Raw genomic sequence first — 23,987 nt, 5'->3', positions numbered from 1 at the left:
CTGAAGGAATTAATGTAAAGTATTGTATTGTGTTCTCTGAATGTAACTTCTGTTCAATATAGACAGCTTAGCCCCTGAGAAAGCCCACGAGGTGAAACACTTCTTTGCTAGTGGCGTGTTGGGCTGGGATATTCACCAGCCACCCCCAGGACAGATTGGACCACGTCTGAGCTACGTTGTTCCACCTTGGTCTCCTGTGGAGGATATGGCTGGCCTCCATACTGTATATATATAACTGCTTCTGGACATTTTGATATCTGAACTTTGAATGTTTTTGATATACTAGGTATACGTTCTGAGAGATTACTTTGATACTGGGTTCTGGTTGAGATTCATTCATGATGTATTTCTAACAGATTGGAGTTGATGTTATGGTTAATGTTTGATGGAGATTACATTCTTTATACATTGTTAACCCTTCATGTGTGTAGTTGATTAAATGTATATTTGTTTATTATTACTATGGTGTTTAGCGATAGTAAAGAGGGGAACTGTTGGTGTTGCTTTGCCTTGTTCCCCCGGAGTTCTTCTCTTGTGGAAGATGATTTTGAGGGGAGACTTAGGTCCTTTTCACACTGGGACTTTAAAGTGTTTCGGTATCTGTTCTACTTCCCATCTTTGCAGGAGTTTCACACTTGCAAGGTAGTCATGGGATTCAGAACCAATGTTTGACCACGGAATCCCCGACTTTTCCCCGTGGACATACCATGATTTTATTTTGAAGCTGCTGCCCAGTCATGTTGGGCCTGGTTAATGTCAGTGCGAACTCTATACTCCCGTTCTGCTTCTCTTCTCCCCCCTCGCCTTTTCCCCAGGAGCTGATTGGTCTGTGTGGAATTAACCATTCCCACCCTCCTCAGCCCTCTGAACTCCTTTCCTGCTATTTTTTTCAGTAAAGCGAGGTAAGAGTCATAAGGCTGTTTCTCCATTGGCTTCCTTCCTCCCAGGTATACACGTACTCTCTTTTTTTTTCTTCAAAGCCAGGAACAATTCCAGACTTTGCTGCTTATTCGCTGCTGGCTTTAAAAGCAGATAAGGGTTAAATGGCTGCTTTTCCCTTCCTCCCTCAAGAGTATGCACACACTTTTTTTTCAAAGCCAGGAATGAGTTGTAACATTGATTTTATAATGTTACTGCACCTTCCCCCTAGCTTTAAAAGCCAGGAAAGGGTTAGATGGCTACTTTTCCCTTCCTCCCTCAATGGTATGACCACACTCTTTTATTTTTTTTTCCAAAGCTAGGAAAGTGTTGTAATGCTACTGCTCATTTCTCCTGGTTTTAAAAGCCAGGAAAGGGTTAAATGGCTGCTTTCCCCTCCTTCTGCTAATACCAAAGATTAAAAAAAAATACTAAGCACTTTGCACAGCTGTTTGCAAAACAAAGCAGCAGGAAAGTTGCCTGGAGGGAATGAAGCAGCATGATTTTAATTCTTTCCTGGCTTGGCTTTAAAAAAAAATAAATGAGAGTGGAACAAGCATGAAAAGTACATGTTTCCCCCCAGAAATCCACCACCAATTGCCTCTCCACTGGGCATGGGACAGCCCCATCAGCAAATTCGGGGGGGAGGGGGAGGTTCCAACTACGCATGCTCAACGTTTTTTTAAAAAGTGTGACATGAATTCCAAAGCCCTGAAAATCTGAAACTGCACCCAGGCTTCAGAGCCCATCTAAAATGAAAAACAAAATGCCAAATTGAAATTGCCTTGGACCAGTGTGGAACGTGAGAGTGCCATGCCAAAACCATTGCGATCTAGGCGAATGCTCATAAGTGGTGGTTTAAACCATAAGTGTGAAAGGGACCTTATATAGAGTTATGATGCCCCTTCTTTTGACTTTAACAATTTACATGGAACTAGAGGCGTTTTTAAATTCAAAAATAAATTTTATTTAACATCGATGGGAAAGGTCAGGTGAAATCAGGGTTGGGGAAACATCCCAACATGTCCCTGCCAGGATATGACAAGAAGTTTGTGCGGGCAGAATCAGAACATAAGGATCTGATCCCACTCACAGATTTCTCTGTTGCTTTCCAATGGCTTGTATTTTGATCACAATCACCTGGGATTCAAGAGAGAACTATTCCATCAGGCAAGTATCAGAGCTTCTCTGGTCTCCCCACTTTCTATGATGGGAAATTTCCCAGTTACATTCCAGAGGCTTGGCAATGGAGATATTTATGGCATCCCGAGGGCTTCTATTTTAGTAAACTGAAATTCAGACTCATAGGATGCAATAGAGAAATTTCCCATCCTGAGATGGGGGAGGCCAGAGAGGCAGTGTTATGATGCCCTCCCACATGACAAGAAATTCTTCAGGAAACAATGGGGGATTTAGGGACATGGGAAATGATATGGCATAATTGAGATAACCTCTGAGAGCCTAGGTGTTCATTTAAGTTTTGCATGTACACATTATTGAGGGCCACATTGCCATATACAGGATAGCCAAATTCATGGACATGCACGGACAGTACTTTATGGACTATAGTCATATAGCCACGACCACGATACTCTGGAAGGGTATAGCCATGCGCCAATGCACCAAAAGAATCCATGATGCCCCAGCTGATCAGGTATCCATTGCTGTCCAGGATGCAGCGGTTGGGGAAGGAGCGCAGCAGAGTGGCCAGGTACCGACGACTTTGCTCATTGCCTCCATAGGGCCATGTTTCATTCAGCAGGTCAGCATGGGAGCTATTCAAGGTGGAAAGTGTCAAGCTGGGATCTAGCCTGGAAGAAGAGAGAGACCAAACAAATGATGTCAATGAGACATGAAGAGAACTAAATATAATCTTATGACTGTGGATTAGACTAAAAGTCCATTAAGTCTAGAATAAACAGAGGTTAGCCTGATACATCTCAGAAGTTCACAAACAGGGCATGGTGGTGAAGACCATCCCATGTCACTTTCCCCAGCATCTGGTAATTAGAAAATGTTGCCTGTGTCCTTTTCATTTGTGGTTCTTAAGGTGTTAATATTGATAGAGAGAAATATCACTATATTTAATAGTAAAGTGGTGGGCTCCTGTGTGAATGATGAAAGCAACAAAAATGGGCTACCTGCAGACAAAGTAAGGATTTTTATAAACTCAGGGAATTCACCAAATATGCCCGAAAAATATATCTAAAAACAGAGACAAAATTCAAAAGGACAAGGTGACAGCTGAATTCTCTCCAGAGCATGGAATGCTGAGAGGGGAGAGGAAATTAGCACAATAAACCCGCCGGGGTGGGGGGTTTAGAGACTCCTGGAAGAGGAGATTTGGGGCATGGAGGAAAATTTCTAAACTGTTGCCCACTTCTATGATTCCTTATGGGTCACCAATGTCTTTACTAATAGATATGAATGAGAATAGGTTTCACAGTATTGCAACACTGAAGCAGAAGTATGAATTGAGGGGAAATGGCTGCCAGATTGAAACGATCAGCCTGAGTGTTTTTTCTCTCTCTTTTGTTGCAGGTATTTATTGTTTAGGTGCAGCCTGGAGCATGAGCCCTTGAGCACAAGCTGAAGGGCAAGAGCCTATTGGCTCTTGGCACTTGGCCTATGGATCACAGCCCATGGCCTTGGCTAGTCAACATTGAGCTGGTGGACATCACTTCAGGATATCTTGTTTGCTTATTGCTTTTTACTTGCTTTTTTGTACAAAATGCTGTTAGTTTGTAAATACGTTTCAAGTATATTTTTGTAGGCCATCAAGGAGAAAAGTGGGATAAAAGTAAACTAAACAAATCATCACCATCATCTAGATGAATAATAGTAAATATGAAAACATGTTTTCATGATTAGGGTCTGATTCCTCTAGTTCAGCCTAAAATGGGCTCAAGGTTATAACAATATTGTTAGTTTAATAATATTGTTAGTTTAAGTAATGATAATGACAATGCTGATAGTTTTAACTTAAAAGATTTCTAATAAGAGAACAATGTTATATAGAATAATTCCAAAGCTCGTTTGACTTTAAAAATAGGCCTTTTTAGTCTTAGTCAAGACTAGACATGGGCACACATGGGGGAAAAAACCTGAACAAGCTGTTTGGTGCTTGTTCCCGACGAGGAACACGAACAGCCGACTGGAACCAAACATGTCCCATTAACTAACGTGTTCGGTGTTCGGTGTTCATCGGCACCAGAGTGCCCCCCATAGCACTTAGAGAGCCTATATTCACAGGGAATGTGCAGCAGGCTCTTCTCCAGCCACCATCCAAGTTTGGTCAAGATTGCAGTATGGATCTTGGAGTTATACATTCCCAAATTCAAGGCCCTCAGGAAACTCCCCATCAACACAAACGGAGCCACCCTCCCCAGTTCACTTGTGCCCCGTGCACTGGTCCTGAAGGTGTGCTGCCTTCCCTCACAGGGACAGGGGGTCTGGCCACGTGCCAGCAGCACCCCCATGTGCCTGCCCACCAGGTCTGCGGGTGGGAGGAAAATTATCCACTTACGCAGCAAGGTGGGTGAAGACTGTGGCCTCCAGGCCTGGCTGGCTCGGGGAGGCGGTGGCATGCTGCCTCCCCACAGGGGGTGGGGGGTCTGGCCGCTCGCCAGTGGCACCCCCCATGTGCCCACCCACCAGGCCTCCAGGTTGGAGGCAGACAAAGCATCCGCTTATGCAGCAAGGTGGGTGAAGACTGCGGCCGCCAGGCCTGGCGGGCTCGGGGAGGTGGTGGCATGCCACTGGAAGATCCTGTGAGGGGGACGGGAAGACCCTGATTCGGTGGCTGCAGGCATCACCCACCTCCCTGCCATCATGGAAATGAGGGAATGGGGCATTGCAAGTGTTGGGGAAGGGACTCGTGGCAGTACCCGAGAAGGAGAGGAGGAAAGAGGGAATGCAAAGTAGTCAGGGTGGGAGAGGGGGACCCAGGGGTTCTGGATGCAGTGACGAGCCGCACCTGGAAGATCCTGCGACCGGGCCTGGAAGACTCCGGTTCGGCGGCTGCAGGCATCACCCACCTCCCTGCCATCATGGAAATCAGGAGACGGGGTGGTGCAAGTGTTGGGGAAGGGACTCGTGGCAGTCCCCGAGAGGAAGAGAAGGAAAGAGGGAACACGAAGTGGTCAGGGTGGGAGAGGGAGACCCAGGGGTTCTGGATGCAGCGACGAGCCGCACCTGGAAGATCCTGTTACAGGGCCTGGAAGATCCTGATCTGTCAGCAGCTGCTGGCATCACCCACCTCCCTGCCATCACAGAAAGGAGGGGACAGGGTGGTGCAAGTGGTGGGGAAGGGACTCGTGGCAGTACCTGGGAGAGGTATGGATTGGGAACTGGAAAGCTCCCAAGCGAGAGGTAGTTGGGAGGGGTCAGAGTGGTCCCAGAGAGGGAGAGGATAAAATAGGGCAGCGGCAGCAGCAGCCATCGCCCACCTTCCTGCCTTTGTGGCCCGGGACACATTCGCCCCTGGCTCAAAGGGGTCTAGTCAGTCCCATTGACAGGGGAGCCGCCATGCTGTGCAACCAACTGTATCCCTATATGTTACAATTGGCTGTGCGATTGCAACCGAGCTGTCCCTCGTGACCAAGGAGGGAGCAGTAACAGGACAGTCCCTCGTGAAGTGGCGGCTGACATGACCTGCCATACTGCCTTCGCGGAAAGAAGGGGATGGATGGGACAGGAGACATTGCTTGGATGGGTCAGAGTGGTTCCAGAGAGGAAGAGACAGAAACAGGACAGCAGCAGCAGCTGACATCGGCCACCTTCCTGCCCTTGCAGGAAGGACATGAGTCGAGGGACCCATTCCCCCCTGCTCAGAGGGCACAGTGTTTGCAATGGATGGGGGCACTGTGCAGCTCAACTACATGTGCAACAGCTCCTGAGCTATTACGCAAGTGCCCAAAGGAGGCTTCCGCCAGCATCACCCACTTTCCTGCCTTCGCAGAAAGGAGGTGTCATGATGATCGGGCTGTGCCAGGAAGGCCTATCAAGGCCTCAGAAGCCTGTTAGCAGTGGGAGCGGGCCTGGCTAAACCTGACCCAAATGTGCCAGCCCTCATTTGATATACTTGCAGGACTCGACGGGCAAGGGTGCGCGGCAATGGCATGGAGAACCAAGGGGCAAGATGCTTTAGTAGCCTGCGGAAGCCCACGTACTCCACGATGGATATGGGCAAGCCATGTAGGGCAATTGTCTCTGCCAAGACACGAAGGCCCGCCTCCTGAGCCCTCAACCTCGACGTTCTAAGTGGCACTGCTGTCCAAGACCCCAAGGCGACAACCTCCGCAAGCGCGGCCTGCCTGAGCACTCCGCTCCCACCAGCGTCACCCTCAGGGCAAGGTGACCCTCCCACTGATCCCCACTCAGAAGAGCTGGTCACTCCCTGTCTACCCCTATCTACCCCCCAACGGATGTTTCGCTGGGCGAGGATGGAGACCATAGGCTCGGGTGGTGCGTCTCCAGGTGCTGACTCAAGGCCGTCAACGACAGGTGCTTCGGGTTTTTGCCCCTGTGCACCAGGACATCACAGGCACAGCACCGCACCTTCACCGGGGTCATTAGGAAGGGCCCAAAAGTGCCTCCGTATGGAGGAATTGAAACATGGACCACTAACTGTCCCAGGGGAGGGAGGACGAATGGTTACAGGCTGCACTGTGGAGCTGGCCACGGACAATGGAGTGAGGGGTGGACTGCAGGTGGGGACACCACCGAGAGTTTGGGATAGGGGAGGGATGTTTCTTAAAACACAAACCATTCCTCCAGGGATCCGTCATAGATAGAAACGTCCCCTCCTCAAAATGTTGAGAGAGATCCTCTCCCCCCAGCGGAAAGACCTCTTTGGCCTCCTCCACAGCCCCCACAGGTGAATTTGGGGGAGCGGGAGGACTCTCTGCTGCCCATGAGCCACACCCACTACTGCTTTCCACAAGTAAACCAGGAGGATTGCCTTCGCACTTCACCCCATGGAAGCCAACACAACATGAAGACTCATTGTGCCACCAAACTAGAATTAAGGAGGACAGAAAAGGAGAGAACACTATGAGTCCTTAGCCAAGGTGCCCAGTGAGCTTGGCCCCAGGGCCTGGCAGCAGCCCTGGAACCAGAGTGAGGGGGTAGAACCTTAGCCCGGCACTCCCAGAGTCCTGACCAGATCAGGCACTAATAATCCGGGTGAGCCCTCAGCCGAGGTGCCCACTGAGCTTGGCCCCAGGGCCTGGCAGCAGCCCTGGAACCGGAGGCTGAGGCTAGAGCACTAGCCCAGCACACCCACAAGCCTGACCACCAGATCAGGCACTGTCTGATACTGATAGTAATAATAATCTGGGTGAACCCTCAGCCGAGGTGCCCATTGAGCTTGGCCCCAGGGCCTGGCAGCAGCCCTGGAACCAGAGGGGATCGCTCCCTATCCCACCCACCACACACAGAAAAAAGCCCAGCTCCAATGCACTCTCCCTCTCTCTCTCCCAAAAAGCTATTAAGAGCTCTGTCCCACTCCACTGCTTGCTGAAAGTGAAACCAGAACTGGGAGCCCAGTGCCCTTTTATAAGCTGAGGACTCATTGAGAAACACAGCAGGCCTGTGGTTGGCAGGTCACAAGTCCATTGACCAAATGGTCACAAGTCCATTATAGGTCCAATAGCACATAGATAGAAACATCCATCTGACGGGATGACCGGTTGAAGGTCCCATTTCTGGATTCCCTTTTTCAAAGATGGAAGATGTAGACTGTTCCAACGTTACCTTCAAAAATTACAGACTTCCATTTAAATCGCCATTATCCCAACGTCGGGTGCTGCTTCAAGTGAAGGCTTCAAGTGAAGGCTACAATGGACTTGTGACCATTTGGACCATTATACAAATAATTGAACTACTGGACAAAACAAAAAAATAGTATGAAGTGGAATGGTGTATTGTTGAAGGCTTTCACGGCCGGAGAACGATGGTTGTTGTGGGTTTTCCGGGCTGTAATGCCAAGACCACGGCAATACAGCCCGGAAAACCCACAACAACCAAGTGGAATGGTCATTACAAATAATAATATCTGTGATATGCACTAAGCACTTTATAGGTCTGGTGAGGGAGACTGTAGAATGATTGTGAATGAATTGAATGGCAATTAATAACACTTAATGTATGATTAATACTTTGTATGAAACTGACTTGGGCCGTTTCCAGATGGCTTACCTTCACCCGGGACATCGCGCCTCGTTGCAGGGGAAATGCGAAATGTCGCATTACCTCGCACGAGTTTTGCGCGACGTCGAGCGACGTCGCGCAAAACTCGCGCGAGGAAATGCAATATTTTGCGACGTCCCGGGTGAAGGTAAGCCATCTGGAAACGGCCTTGGAGTAGCTTTATTTCATTAGGTGGTCTTGAATTCTGTAACTGTTAGCAATTGTCAGGACCCTCCCTGTTTTTGTTTCTTCCCTAGATGGCAGCTGTTGAAAACCGCTTTTTCAAAAGGCTTACACCTTAATGGGCAGTTTCATAGGTGAGAAATTAAGACGAATCCTCACCTCCCTTTTGTCATATTTGGAGAAGTGGCACCTCTCTTGCTGGGGCAAGTGGCCTCCTGTGGTACTGAAATCTCTTTCATAAGGAATGGTCACCCTGCCGTTGGCTGCCTTTCTGAAAGAACGCTACGGTCTATTCTCACATTTTTAAATGTGTGGCTTTCTTTCTCCTTTTCAGAAGAAATTAAAGCCATCAAAAGGTAGACCAAGGGCTGGTTTCCCAAAAGTTATGTGGTGTTGCAATTGCACCACAAGGAAATGGTAGAGAACAAAATGGACACTTACTGACGCGCACGTATTTTATTTGGGTCAGGGTGCAAGTAAGTGAAGTAGGAAGAGGATGAGAACTGCACTTGCTTGATGGTGGCTGCATCTCGGGAAGCCTCATATATCCCATTCTGGTGCCCTGTAGAAAGCAGTACAATATTCAGTCACAGAGAGAAGGGTATGCATGTTGTGGGGTCAGGCATGAAGCTCATTTATTTATTTAAATTATTTCTTTGGCACCTTTTCATTCAAATAGGATCCCTAAGGTGGTGAATATCAAAACATTTCAACATTAAAACAGCCTTTAAAATAAAGTATATATAAAATAATTCAATAAAAACATATAAATACGAACACACACCATCACCACCACCACAACATTTGATTTATATACTGCTCTTCAGGACAACTTAATGCCCACTCAGAGCAGTTTACAAAATGTCTTATATTATCCTCACAACAATCACCCTTTGAGGTGAGTGGGGCTGAGAGAGCTCCAAGAAGCTGTGACTGGGCCAAGGGCAGAGAGAATGGCCAGTAAGTTACTGGACTACGTCAAACCAAACAAAAAAGTCTTCACCCGTGAGCGGAAAACAACAATTGAGGGAGACAGGTGAACTTCCCTGGGGAGGGATCAAAATTTTGGAGTCTTTACCAAGAAGTCCCTTTCGAAGGTTTGCAACCTGTCTAGCCTCAGATGGCGGGGGCACCCAATACAGGGCCTCTGCAGATGACTGCAATAGACTGTTAGGTTCATGTGGGAGAAGGTGGTCTTGAAGGCAGTCATTACATTCATTGCACATATTAAAGATCCCTTCACAAAGATTAGTTAGCCTTTAATTGAATAATTGTTGTTAAAAAGATGGATCCTCACTCCTTTCTGTGGGTGCCCATTAGTGGATTAACTATTGTCTGCTGTGAATTATCTTGGGAGGGAAAGCAGGATTAAAATTATGGGTGAAAGGAGCATTTGCAAGTTATTCTGAATCATTCTAGAGTATTTTATTGTCATTTACCATTTCCATCTTTTAAATCTCACTAAAATATTTTTTAAAAATCCTTCTGCTACAAAGACTGGTTAACTAGAGAGTTGGTGTGTGCTTACACCACCACACACGTGCTCCCTCCTTCCTGGACTGGTATACCACATAGAAGCATCAACCCAGGGGGCAATGCCCCCCTCCATCTCTTTCTTTTCTTCTGTACTTTCCGGGTTAACTGTCCCAGTAGGAGCAGGGGAATGATGGGCAGCTACCTGTCCAGTCCCCCACTTTCACTGGTGAAGAGAAGAACCCCCAGGGTTCTTCCAGGAGCTCCCCCTGCAAGCATGATTGCATGGCACATGGACTGGCCCATCCCTCCTCCAGTAGATCATCCTTGCCCCCCAGGCCACCTGTCTGGTGCTTCAGACCCTAGTGGCACTGCGGGGGATTGACGGCTTTCTCCCCTGTACACAGGTGAGACCCCACGTCCCACCCCATTTGCCTTAAAGCCATGTGAGGAGGTGCCAGGTGGGATAGGGGAGCATTCAGCGGCAGCCTACCCAGAACCAATGTTCCCCTGCTCCATTTGGAGGCCATGCCACCCAACAGGGCAGAGGTGCCTGGTGGATCCTTGGGGGTGCTGTTTCCCTGGTGGCTCAGGGCCAGGGACCATACCTGGGGATGTACTGGGGATGTACACGGGGGGAGTGGAGGTGGGGGGAGCTGCTGTTGGCTGCGGGCAAGTAAAGAGGCAGGGAGGAAATAGTTGTTTGACACAGACTTTATTGTACTGCCAATAGTGAAGAGGATATCCGGCCATGTGTTGCCAACTTCCCTTGGCTGAGATGGGAGCTGCACCTGTTTGTGTGCCAGTTCGGGCCACTAGAGTTGTTTCTTGTGCTGCCTTCTCAGGAGTGGGGTCGAGCTGCTGCATGCCTGGGGAATGGCTGTGTACTTCCTGGGTTAACTGTCCTTCTCAGGAGTGGGGTCGAGCTGTGGCATGCCTAGAGTCTCACCCTTGTACAGGGTAGGGTTCGGATGGCAGCTGGGAAGGATCACCAGAGGCTGGAACAGCCATGTTCCCTGGCTTCCCTGATGGGTTATGATTGGCCTGAAAGTAAAAGAGATGTGTGTGAGGAGGGGCTGGGTCTCACACAGACTACAGCCAGGCCTGCCTCATCCTGAGAGGGTGTCCGTGGTCAGGGGCAGTTCCGTCATCACAGTTGCTGCTGGCAACCAGATGAGGAATGCCCCTCCAGTAGCTGCTAGAGGTTCTGATCCTGGGAGACATGTGCACCCATCATCACAGGGGAGCTATGAGATCAAGCACCCTTTCACCTCAAGCTGCAGCCACTCTCTCTCCTCTGCCTGAGAGGGGAGCCCAGCCAAGGGAGTCAGAATGGAGCCCAACATGGGCTGCCCAAAACAGCTGTGTTGAGCATGGCTCTCTGGGTGATTATCTCTGTGGCAGGCATAGGCCATGCCGGGCCACACACACCCCTGGTGAGCCTCAACTGCAGAGACAAGTGTTTGGGGGGCCATGGGTGAGGGGAGAGGGGAGGCCAGTGTGAATGAGCGGGCTGAGGCAGCCACCTTCCCAGCTCTTTCTTACCTGTTGGTGTACCTTCGCTCCTCCCTGAGCCAAGACTCAGGAGATGGGTAACCTGCAAGGAAACTCAAGTGGTAGTTGTTAGTCAGACATTATGGGCATGGCTTTCCTCCCATATGTGAGTGTGAGGCATGCCCCAGATTCCAGCAAGTCCCCCATGCACTTATGCCCTCCCGCTGTGAGCACCCTCTCCCACCTCGCACTCTAAGAGCCAAACTACATGAAATGAATTACACGCGTCTGACACGTGAACACACTTACACGTGTTTCCATGTTGCTTTCCTGTTCACTCAGACACCATGGCCACACTGTACTCGATCCCATGCTCAGACTGGCCTATGTTTCTTCCCCATTCCTCCAAGATGAGAGATGGTATCCCATGATGCACCTCTTCATGCATGTTCAAACCTTCCTCTGCAGCTTTTCTGAGAGGGAGAGTTGTTTACTCAATTGGAAAAAAAAAACACTGGGTTTCCTGGGTGTGTGTGCGCTAAAAATGAAGCTTCCACACTACAGCTGAGATCTTGCAGCTCAACCTGCTAGGAAGGGAGCATCTATGCAAGGGGGGCTGGGCAAGCCCTACTTCGGGAGCTGTGGCAGCGTTTCTTGCTGTCAGCAAGAATCAACTCTTTCCTGCCTGTTTGTCCCAAGCCACCTCCGATCTCCATTATTCCCTATGGGGAAAACTATGGAGGCTATCCCGGGGGATGGGGGTTGCATTTTGCAAAATAAATCCACAAAATTTTCAGGGAACCTACTGCATACTGTACTCTAAAGACACCCCAAGTTTCATGGAAATTGGACTTTGGGGAGCCATTTTATGCCCCCCTCAAAGAAGGTGTCATCAGCCACCTCATTTTTTCCTATTGTGGAGAGAAACTGACAGCCACTGGGGAAACCCATCGATCATGCTTCCCAGGTGTCCCATCTCTCTGAAACTTGAAGAGTCTTTAGAGGACACGTAGGAGTAGGTCTCATGCAAATTTGGTGGATTTTGAACCTTGGGAAGCCATTTTATGGCCCCCCAAAGAAGGTGCCCTCAGCCACCCCATTTTTTCCTATTCTGGAGAGAAACTGACATTGATCATGCCTTTCACAGGGGTACAATCTCCCTGAAACTTGGGTTGGGGGTCTTTATAGGACAGTTAGGAAATGCAAATTCTGTGGATTTTGCTTGAAAAATACCACCCCAGCCCCCTAGATAGCTCCCCTAGTTTTCCTCATAGGGAATAATGGACATTGGATGTGGCTGGAGGCACCTTCTTTGGGGGCCCATAAAATGCCCCCCGAAGTTCAATCTTCATGAAACTTGGGAGGTCTTTAGAGAACAGCTAGGAGTAGGTCCTCAGCAAATTTGGTAAAATTCAGTCTTAAAATTCCCCCCCCAGACCCCTGGAAAGCCCCAAATCTCATTTCCCATGGAAACAATGGCCAAATTTTACTTAAATATGTTCTGTGTTGCCGAGCCAAAATGAAGAATGAGTACCCTCCACACACCCTGTCTTTTTCAGGTACATGTATCAGACATGTTTCTGAACTTTCACTCAGATGCTTAATTGTGTTGCCACGATCTTTCTTCCCACCTCCTCCTTATCCCAGCCAAAGACATTGCAAGAAGAGGAGGAGGAGGAAGTTAAGGGAGGGGGAGGGTGCAGGAAGGAGGAGGAGGGAGTTGGCAGTGTCAACTAGATAACAGGAGAATTTAAAACATGCCAGATTAAAAGCAAAACAGTTTGGGTGTAAACCAGTTCTAAGGGCAAAAAGAGGGAAAAGGGACATGGAAGCCACCTAAAACCAACGCTCTGCAATGGCAACCTGCTGATTATAACCATGGACACTTGCAACCATGACTACACCAGTTACCTGACATGTGCACAGACTAGGGCTACAGGACACATGTTCACCCAAGGACAGACATGATTCTAGACACTTGCATAGCCTTGTGTAATTTGTCCTGTCTAATTCAGCTCTCAGGCCCCATGGCAGGGTCCTCTCCGGCAGAGCCTCTGGCTGCCTCCATAATTACCTGAGGTCATGGGCGCCCCAGCTGGAGGTTATGTAGGTTGCCAGGGAATTGATTGGGCATGGGGAAGGGGGCTCAGCTGCCACAGGGGGCACAAGCAAATTGGTCCCCTCAGTAGTTGGCATCCCAAGCTCTGCCGGGCCACTTAGGCAGGGCTATGTGCGGGGCGGGGGGCGGAATCAACTTTCCCCATACAATGGGCACCTATAGGCTACACCGTTGTTTTTTGTTGTAATTTTCTGCTGGTGCTGGGGGTGTTCCTGTGCCGGAAATGGCTTAGGGAGTCAATAAAGTTGCACCCTGCCTCCTGGCCTGCCCCTTTGTTCCACTGGCACAGGGACTTACACCTCATTTATGCCTGCACTCAGCTGTTGTGGCTGAGTGCCAGTGGAGGACTCAGGCAAAGTGGCGCCGGGATGCTGCACCAGCATAGGTGGGGTTACGACAGCACAAGTCCAGGATATACTGGCGTAACTCCAAGTTGGCTCTCAGGATGCTTTGGTACTCCCCACCCTCTGCTTAAGTCTTTAGTTGATTCTTACATCTCTTTTCTCTGGTTGTTTGCCTCTTGCCTTCCCTTTTCTGCTAATCCTCCCCTCTTAGTTGAATCTCCAGTTAACCTTCTGGCCATTTTCTCTTGTTGCTTTCCCCCTCTACATCTCACTGCCTCCAACATCCACACTGCTCTTTCCTTGCAAGTTCCTGAATGCATCTTTTCTTCCCAGCCTTTAATCTCTGCCTCTGCTCCTTCCCCCCTCATTTCCTAATCAGGATGAGTCATCGTTAAACTTGGACAGAGTTTGTTCTTGTTAGCCTAATTAATTGTACAGTGCGTGATTTTTTTTATGGTGATAATGATGTCATAATTTTTGTTGAAGAGGCAATATTATTCCTTGTGCTGAGGCTGTGGGCCAATTATGGTTTATTAGCATTTTGTGATATTCCGGTTGATTCTAATAAAAAAAACTGTTGTTTTTGGATATTTTCCCCATGAACCAACAGAGATACCTAGAATGGTTTATGGTGTATCCTGAAAAGCAAGGTGTTGGTTATTTATTTTTTCCCTTTTATACCCCACCTTTCTCCACAGAGGCGACCCAAAGCAGGTTACATCATTCTCCTCTCTTCTGTTTTATCCTCATAGCAACCCTGTGAGGTAGTTTAGGCTGAGAGTGACTGGCCCAACGTTACCCTGGAAGGAGAGTGGGGATTCCCACCTGGGTTTCTCTGATCTGAATCCAACACTCTAACCACTACTTCATGCTGGCTGGATGATATGAGATACTAAAGCTGCTGTTGATCCTCCCATCCCCTAACTCTTGCTTCAAAGGAAGTTGTCTGTTACCATGAATACGAAAGGTTTGGTCCCAGTTGACAGCATCTGTGTCCTGCAAGAGTGTTCGATACGCATCAAGATCATGGTAGAATGCTGCATACATGTTGGCATACAAATCAGAGTTATCTGAGGCAACCTAAAACAGTGACATGGAGTTCAAACATAATTTCTTAATTAACAGCATTTCTAAACTTCCCCAGGCTAGCCAGGTATAACTTAGTTATGATACCTCAATCTTCAGTAATATAATTTTTTCATCATAATATAGTCTTATCAGATTGCCTACCATAATGAGCACCCCCTCGCCCCTGCTCTCTCCTACTCTTTCCCACTCTCACAGCAGGAGAAAATGGGGGGATGAACTTGCGGATACAGCAGTGTCACAACCATAGATATTGGGGGGATTCCTAGAGCAGCATAGAGGGAAGGAGATTGCCTGTAAGTGATGCTAGCACATGAGCAATGCTTGCTCCCTATCCTCATGCTTTGCTCCCCCCCTTCTCCCACACAAGCTCCCTTCCAAAATAAGTCAAAACAGCAATGGCAGAAAACCAGAGGTGAACTGGTTGGACATTTCTGCTCTCCACCTATCTATGAAACAAAAGACCCATACAGGCCTTAATCGAGGAAATAGCCTCCAGACATCTCCTTCTGTTCCATGCCACAGCCCTCATTAACATATGAGTTAGGTAGAATTCTGTCAGAAACCTAAAGATCAAAAATCTGAGGACCAAGCTAGACCCAGCTCTGGTGTCCACAGCCATTAAACAGTAAATGGCTGTTAAAAAATAAAAGAGAGCTCAAATAGCCTCAGAGCCAAGCTACAAGTGACGAATTACGCTTGCCTGACAAGTGAACAGATTCACATGTATTCCTCCCTGTTCACTTGCCCTCCACTTGCCCTCCACTTGATCAAGTGGAGAGCAAGTGAATGGCAAGTGAACAGAGAGGAATACACGTGAGTCTGTTCACTTGCCAGGCAAGTGTAATTCGTCACTTGTAGCTTGGCTCTCAGAATGCCTCCATGAGGAAAGGAGGAGCTCCTCTTTCCTCCCTCAAGCCATTTCCCTGTGTCACAACAATAGCACAGGGGGAGTCCCCATCTCCCGTTCTTACTGCTCCATGTGCACAGAATACTCTACATGGAGCAGAAAAAACATGGGGGAGGGACTCTCTCCCCTGCTATTTTGACAGGGGGAAAGGGCTTGATGGGGGAAGGAGGAGCCTCTCCTCCCCCACAGAGGCATTCTGAGGCTATTTAGGCTTTATTTTTAACAGCTTTTAACACATCTAGCTTGGCCCTCAGTGGAAGGTCTGCCAGGAAGTCAAGACAGCTTCCATTCTGAGAAATCCAAATGCTGCTGAAGTATATTTGAATGGTATTCTGGGAATGGCAGGGAAAGGAGAGGAAAATCCAAATTAAGTGGAATCTACAAATTCATCTAAAGTGGAATTCAGGAAGGAGAGAGATGGGTTTAACCCTGAACACACACACACACACACATGCACCCCCACCCCAACCTACTTTTCACATTGGTTTCTAAATGGTAAAGAAATCTTGGTTGGGGACAAAAAAACTGTTAGCGGAGTGTAAACAGAGCAGAGAAGTTATGCTGTGCTGATTAAAGAGGCAAAAAGTTTAAGAAATACATACTTGAGAGTGAAGGAGGAGAGATAGAGATAGAGTCCTTGCTATCTGACTACATCTTGCAGAGAGAGTGAATAATGCAGGAGAGAGAAGAAGCAGGATATTGCCCTGTTTAGCCCAATAGGAGACAAGACAAGGAAATGACCCCCAGAAAACAAGAGAGATGCTGCTCTCACTGTCCTAACTAAGTGATGCTTGCTGGCCCCTGCATAGAAGGCTCATCTTCCCTTTGCTGCTGCAGTACATCAGACATTGCAATTTCCAACAAAACAAGCTTAAAGAAATTCCCTCCATTCACAACATTCAGCCAAAACAGACATTTAAAAGATTATAGACCACAATCAGTCTAAGAAAATTGGTGGTAGGGTATGAGCTTTTGTGAGTCACAGCTTACTTCTTCAGATACCACAATTTCAGATAGCTGTGACTCATGAAAACTCATCTTAGACTGATAGGTGCTACTAGACTCTTGCTCTTTTCTACTGCTACAGACAAAGAGCTGAACTACACGAGATGAATTACACATGTGGAGCATGTGATTGCACTTACACATGTTTCTCCCATTACTTTCCTGTTCACTTGCACACTTCAGCCACACGGCAGTCAATTCCATGTATGAACTGGCACAGGTTTCCTCCTCATTCCTCCAAAACAAGGGATGGTGTCCCATTATGCACCTTCTCTTTGTGCATGCTCAAATCTTCCTCAGCAGTACAGAGCAAATTTGGTAAAATTCAGCTGTTGTTTCCAATGGGAAAGGCAATTCGGAGCTTTCCGGGGGAGGGGGGGAATTTTTGAACCGAATTTTACCAAATTTGCTGGGATTCTACTCTTGTCCTCTAACAACCCCCCCCCAAGTTTCATTAAGATTAGACTTTGGGGGGAGCTATTTTATGCCTCCCCCCAAGAAGGTGCCCTCAGCCACCTCCAATCTTCATTATTCCCTGTGGGGAAAACTAGGGGAGTAATCTTGGGGAGGTATCTAGCATGGAATTTTGCAAGCAAAATCCACCCAATTTGCAGGGAACTTACTCCTGTCCTCTAAAGACCCCCCCCCCAAGTTTCAGGGAGATTGGACACAGGGGGGGTATTTTATGGCCCTGCAAGGAAGGTGCCCCCAGCTACCCCATTTGTATCTATGGAGAGGAAAAAGGGACTCCCACTGCAGAAACACATGGATTGTGGCTGCCATGGCCAGAGGTACACTCCCAATTACAACCTACACACCAGACAGCCCAACAGAACCAAACTGAAGCCCCCCACAAAATGAAGCAAGGGGGGACAGTCTTGCAACTGGAAATACAGTTAAGCAAGTCTACGCAAAGTGTTCAACAACCTCAACTTCCTACAATATAACAATGTTCAGTCCAACTTATTTCAACAGAAAAGATGCAACACAGACTTGAATAACTGAAACCAATGTCTAAAAGAGCTTAACTTGGCTGCATAGAGCCTTGAGCTTTTAAAATAAATATGTTATTCCATGTGCTACAAAAGAGAAAAGCAAAAAGTCTAGCTAGATTTGGGAAGGGAAAAAGAAGGTCTTATAAATAAGCATTTGCTAACTTCCAAATAGATCTAGAAAGATAAGCTGAGCTGTTGTTTACTATTCTAATTTTCTGTTATTTATTTGAAGTTGCATCAGTTTGGTTCTGGGAGGGGGGGAGTTCCATTCCCTTGCTTGAGTTTGCTTCTGATTGCAAGACTATCCCTTGCTTCATTTTGGTTTGGGTGATTCTCTGGAGTGATGTTGGTCCTTATAGAGAACAATGGAGAATAACTGATCAGCCTGCTCAGAGGGTGCTGGATTTTGGGGGAGGGGGACTTCAGTTTCCTGTTAGGCATTCATCAGCTAGTTCTGTACAAAACTTACAGATGAAGGTTTTCATGACTTGGAGGCAGAGGGGATTGCAGTGATGGGGAAAGCTTCACCTGTGACATTTCTGAATGCTAATAAACTATTATTGCTCTCTTCCTAGGAACAATATCTAACAACCTTTCTATTTGATCATGGCTTCATAGTAAAAGCCACTTCATATCCCATTCCTTGCTAGAATCCCAAAAAGTGTGTCCCTAAGGAACATTGAAGATTATATTACCTCTCTGCGTGGCCGAGTGAGGACAGCTTTGAAGTTTGGCCATGAATCCACAAGCACCTCATGTCCAACTGGGTTCCCACGGTTGATGTTCATTAGTGCTCCATGGACCTGCCAAGAATCATAGGTGAGAGTTGGTACTGAAGAGCAGATCAAGGGGCGACTCTGATGAAATGGCTCTGATGCCCTGTGTCAATACCCACTGAATGGTGCTGTAGTCCACAGCACATTCATGGTACATTTAAGTGCACATTTCCTACTGGATATTGGATGGAGATGCAAGAACTTGCATGAAGGAATAGTGTCAGTAACACGTGGCAGTGTCCTCCCTGCACCATTAAATCTACCGTGTGCATCACCAGTAGACATGGGCATGGACTGGGAAAAAGTGTTTCATGGACCATGGACCCACCCCAGTTTGCAGATTGGTTCATTGGTCTGCGTTCTGTCTCTTCTAGGGGACCTAGTACTGCCCCTTTCATGCTCAGAGATGCCAAACATACAGCGTATCTTCAGCAGGCTCTCCTCCATCCTCCGTTCAAGTTTGGCCAAGATTGCATTTTGGACATCTGAGTTACAGACCTCCAAAGTGGCCACCCCAGGAAACTTCCAGTACATAGAATAGGAGCCGAAAATGCCAATTGATTTCCATTGGCTTGCAACAATTGGCAGAGCCCTAGGCTAGCCCAACACCCCACAATCATATACAATTTGTAAGGTGGAAAAATGAGACAGAAAAGTGAGTCCTCAAGGAGATCAACAAACTTGCACCAAGAGCCTGACTGCAGCTCTAAGAGTGGGTTGGGGCACAGCTCTAGGCTATCCCACCACCCCACAAGCAAATAAGAAAAAAAAGGAAAAACGAGAATGAGCCCTCATCCAAGGAAACCCAATAAGCTTGCTCCCACCCAGAGCCTAGGGAATTGATTGCTCGGCGCCAGAATGTCTGGTTTCACAGAAGGATGGACTAGCCAAAGTTCATTGCATCCGTAAAAAAAGGCACATCCCACAACCCACTGACTTACGAACACTGAACTGGCCTGGTCTGTATAAAATTTTGGTCTGTTTTTCAGTCCGTGCCCACCTCTAATAATCAGCCATGGCTAGCTCCATTCTTGATATTGTGGCAACTTCTTTTTAACTTCTGGAAATAGGGCTGCCCCTGCTCAGTAGGGAAATCAGGAAGTGAATGACAGATTTCAGGAATCAAACAGAAAATCCATGGATGTGGAACTCCATGGATTTTGATAATATTGATCAACTGATAAGAAAATCTCTTATAACAACATGGGAAAGAACTGTACTGACAATATATTCTAAGACTCCACAATGGGTCTCACCACTAGAAGCGTTTTCACAGCCAAACGTATTCCCTCTAGACAGGATTATTAGATATAAATACCTTTTGGATGATAAAGGAGTATTAAAAACAAAAGAGGAATTACAGAGACAAGATATTAACTTAGATTGGTGGTCAAGGGCTCAGATCGAATCTAGATATAATAAAGATTAAAAAATGGGAGGTTTTTACTTAGAACAAAATGCTTTTGAAAAACTGCTATGTGATTCTGATGAAAAATTGATTTAAAAATGTATGTATTTTAATGCAAATGAAGACAAAAAATGAGGGGGTGTAAGAATATAAGACTAAATGGTCACAAAATTTAGGATATAGTATTGATCCAGTACAATGGAACAAGATATGGCAAGTGAATGTTAAAATAACGAAGTCAGTTGCATTTAAAGAGAATCTATACAAGATGTTTTATAGATGGTATTTAACTCCGGACAAACTTGTATAAAAATATGTCAAATAATTGCTGGAAATATGGGAAATATACAGGAACATTCTGTCACATGTGGTAGACTTGCAAAGAGGTATATAAATGTTGGACAATGGTACATGCATTATTACAAACAATTTTACAGGCTCCAATTCCTTTTGAAACCAGAGATATTTTTGTTAAACTGCATACCAGATGAACTGAACAAAGACCAGAAATACTTCATAGTACATGTAGTAACAGTGGCCAGAATTTTATTAGCATATTATTGGAAACGTAAAACAATACCCACACAAGAGGAATTAATGGTGAAGATAATGGAAAATGAGGAAATGGATAAACTGACTTCATTAATGAAAGGACAAATAGAAGAAGACTTTGCTGCCCCATGGACCCCCTTCTATAATTGGATTTAAAAGAAATATAAAGACCTGAATATAGTAAATATATGAAGGCACTATTGTAATTTGTTATTAACAGTCACAGTCAAATGATTTGTAGTATGAAAAGATGTGATATATAGATAAGTAGAATGCTGCAAGCTGACTATATGGCTTCTTTTACCTTTTCCTCTCCCATTCCCCTTTTTCTATTTCTACTTTTATAAGAAAACTAATAAAATATTTATTAAAAATAATATTCCATTGTTGATGTTTATTTCCATACTCTGCATTAAGACTCCATGCTGAACGTCCAACCTGTCTCTCATTGGTGGTAGTCAAGTCAAGTGTTGAGGAGCAACACATCCCACAATTTGTTTTTGGTAGAAAGTTTTCTAGTGCACCACCAACTTAAGTGTTCTCCCTGTGCAAGTGAATTCACATTACAGAGCATCAACCCCAGGGTTATCCCAACTGTCTATATAACAGGAATCTTCAGCCAATCCTCATTCTCTGATGAGGGTACCTTTCTGATGCACATATTTTAAGCATGTTTTTCACACCTAAGTAAACATAACATATCAGAAGGCCATTGAATGTGGAGTGTAGGAAAAATATGAATGAGATGCCAGGAATCTAGCTGATGCTTGTGGCTTGTAGTACAAAGAGGAGGTTCTGCATCTCTTTCCCCTTCTCCTTTGTTCAGAGCCATTTCTAAGTTAGTAAAATTTTATTGCTCAAATTTACCGAAAGGGTCTGAGGAAGGCTCTTCCTTAAAATTCCTTCCAGCAGTTGCAACTTGGAAGAGCAGGACAGGATCAGCATAACTCAGCAGGCAGCGGCTATTGGGTAGGAAATAACAGAAACAGGATGGGTGGTAAGCACCTGTGAGAAGGGAAAAGAAACCAGTTATCATCATCCCCAGATCTTCTACCTCAATGAAAAAATATATTTGAACCCTTCTGCCAACACACAGGTGCTTATTGGTACAGCTCCTGTGTTCCCAACAGTAACAGTTAATCCCCTTCTAGATCAATGCTCAAGACAGTCAAGAGCATATTGTTCTGGGTTACTGTCACCCATCACACCATCAGTGGCTCACCTGCAGCCAGCTGGTTCTTGCTGATAACAGGAACAGATTAAGAATATTCAAAGCAGGAATATGCACCCACTCAGTCAGCGTCTGGTCTGGCCAGGTCTCTTTAATGGGCTGCTTTGCTGGTGGAATTACTTTTATCCCAGAAGAAATGAACCATTAACAGATTTGTTCCTTGGACTGTAGCCCAGGGCCTTGTAGGCCAAGATAGCACTCATTAAAGATGAGTTGCATCTGCTCTATTAAGTACTTGGTTTAGGAGATAGGAGATAGATCAAGATGGGTAGCCTTGTTAGTCTGTCTGTAGCAGTAGAAAAGAGCAAGAGTTTAGTAGCACCTATAAGACTAACAAAATTTGTGGTAGGGTATGAGCACACCTCACTTCTTCAGATAAATCTTTAATCAGGGACTTGTCCAGTTATGCTATCTTGGCCCACAAGGCCCTGGGCTACAGTCCAAGAAACAAATCAGTTGAGGAGAATCACTTTCTAGGCGCAGCCTTTCCTACTAGGAGATGCATGAGAGGATAAAAAGAAAAGTATGTCTGGAGGATGTAGGGGGAGGTGACCAGGAATCTTCTGTTGCTGCTGGTGAGTTTATTGAAATGAGCATTAGAATAATCTGCAATCAAACTCAATGATCCTTGACAACTTTTTTTTTTGCTCCAGACCTCACACCCCTTTCAGAAGCTAGTCAAGACACTGAGCTTGCACATTTGGAAAGGTACCCACTGCCTTTCATTTACCGCATGTACAAAGGTTGATAAGTGCACAGGCCTTTGCTCTGAGCTGTAGTGGGGTGGGATTGGTGAATTTCTTGGTTTAGGTCTTGGGGGATCTGTTTGCATTTCAACTTTCACTGGATTGCTTCAGCAGATGCCTCGGTCCCTCTCACCTCACACCTCAATCTTGCAAGATTGGAGGGTGATGAACTGAAACCGTTGATTTGGGAAGTACTGGTCAGACGCTAGTTTGTGCCTTGAACTAGGTGTGTGATTCCAAGCACCACCTCTCCTAATTGCAAGTCTCCCAGTTTTAGGAATTTGGAAGGCAGGGTTGTAGCAGAGGTAATGCTTGAGTTGCCATGACAAGGGCAACACTTAGGCCCATGAGGACTTGGCTTTCACGGCCGTTCTGTCCTTTCCCTTCCTCACTGGCCATCTAATCATCCTCCTTTCCTTACTCCAGCTATATTCTGAGGGGCACAGATATCTCCTGGAAGAGACACCCTATCCTGATTGTTAGGGGCAGAGCAGTGCTTCTCAAAGATATCCACATCCCCCACCTATGGCTTAAGAGAGGGAAATGAGGAGAGAGCAAGAATTGCCAGAAAAAGACAACAGACTGTAAAAATGAAAATACTTCATGTCTAGCCTGCTCTGAACGTGATTAATAGCAACACAGAAAGGGGTCCTCCTATTGGTAATAAGAGTGAAACTGACTAGCTGCTTGGATGCAGTCTACTGAGCTTCAGCACCCCACAGACCTACATGGGACTCTGGAGAGCAGGTGCAATAAGGGATTGGGGGAATGGAGCCATGTATGCTTTCTCTGCAGTGAGGATCTTCTCTCCCTTATGTCAGTGTACATCAAGCTAGCAATGACAAGCCAGGGCTGCTGCTGCAATACACAGTAGCACTAAGTGGCTCTCTAGAAACAACTCTTTGTAACAGCTGTACAGCTGTGCCTCTGTGTGCAGCCTCCTCTCCTTGGCACCCCCCTTCCAGGTTAGTTAGGAGAGATACAGCTGGGGAATAGCTTACTTGAAACTTTGTGTTTTTCTGTCTTTCCCTTCCAGAGTGCTTGTCTGCTGGGAGCAGAGAAATTCCACCTGGAGAACTTGATGCTGCTTATTCCCCTCCCCTTGTTGAATATGAAGAGTTTGAGTTGGAGCATTGCCAGCAGATCCAAGCTATCCTCGCCATCTATCCCTTCTTGTGCCAATCTCTGACACAAAACCACAGGGTTCTGAGAGCAAAACCACCCACCCACCCACCCTTTGGTATTCAGAATCCATGGTTAAGTTCCATATACATTATTTTTCAGAGCTCAGAATGAGGTTTTTCATGCCATCTGTCGGGACCTGCCTGACGCGTTTCCCACTATAGGGACCGAAGGAGAAGAAAAGGATGTGACACTCTCTGCGCAGGGTCTTTGACTTCCTTCCAGATGTGATTTGGCACCAATAATACAGCTGCAGCATCCCCTCCCATTTCTCATGTTGCCTTGATTGCTGGACAGCAGCATCTGTACACATGAATCTTCCAAGGGCTGGGGATGCACAGAAGGAAGGTGGCCCCTGCCTCGGAGAGTGCAGC

General features: G+C 46.6%; 1 protein-coding gene across 2 annotated transcripts; it reads right to left on the bottom strand.

Annotated features, from left to right (window-relative positions):
* Positions 1 to 1,867: 1,867 nt before the first annotated feature.
* LOC129323354 (glycine N-acyltransferase-like protein 3) lies at positions 1,868 to 21,766 on the bottom strand. 2 transcript variants are annotated; one of them, XM_054969882.1, is made up of 6 exons: positions 21,677 to 21,766; positions 21,322 to 21,459; positions 18,414 to 18,521; positions 14,676 to 14,802; positions 8,734 to 8,854; positions 1,868 to 2,729 (listed from the first exon to the last, which is right to left on the bottom strand). In XM_054969882.1, the coding sequence occupies exons 2-6, from the start codon at positions 21,397 to 21,399 to the stop codon at positions 2,312 to 2,314; spliced, it is 852 nt and encodes a 283-aa protein (XP_054825857.1). In that variant the 5' UTR covers positions 21,400 to 21,459; positions 21,677 to 21,766; the 3' UTR covers positions 1,868 to 2,311. The 2 variants fall into 2 exon arrangements, with proteins under 2 accessions (XP_054825857.1, XP_054825858.1); XM_054969883.1 differs by having other exon boundaries at positions 14,676 to 14,718.
* Positions 21,767 to 23,987: the final 2,221 nt, after the last annotated feature.

This window comes from Eublepharis macularius, chromosome 2 (assembly GCF_028583425.1).
Source record: "Eublepharis macularius isolate TG4126 chromosome 2, MPM_Emac_v1.0, whole genome shotgun sequence".
NCBI lineage: Eukaryota > Metazoa > Chordata > Lepidosauria > Squamata > Eublepharidae > Eublepharis > Eublepharis macularius.
This window is presented reverse-complemented; position numbering and strand designations above follow the sequence as displayed.

Bases quoted from the DNA above. Each gene is read 5' to 3' on its own strand.
- LOC129323354 (XM_054969882.1), bottom strand. From the start codon at position 21,399: ATGCTGATCCTGTCCTGCTCTTCCAAGTTGCAACTGCTGGAAGGAATT. The intron at 8,855-14,675 runs GTAACAGACAAC...TGCTTTCTACAG, and splicing joins CCAAACCTTTCGTATTCATG to GGCACCAGAATGGGATATAT. The intron at 2,730-8,733 runs GTAAGTGTCCAT...CTCTTCTTCCAG, and splicing joins AATAAAATACGTGCGCGTCA to GCTAGATCCCAGCTTGACAC.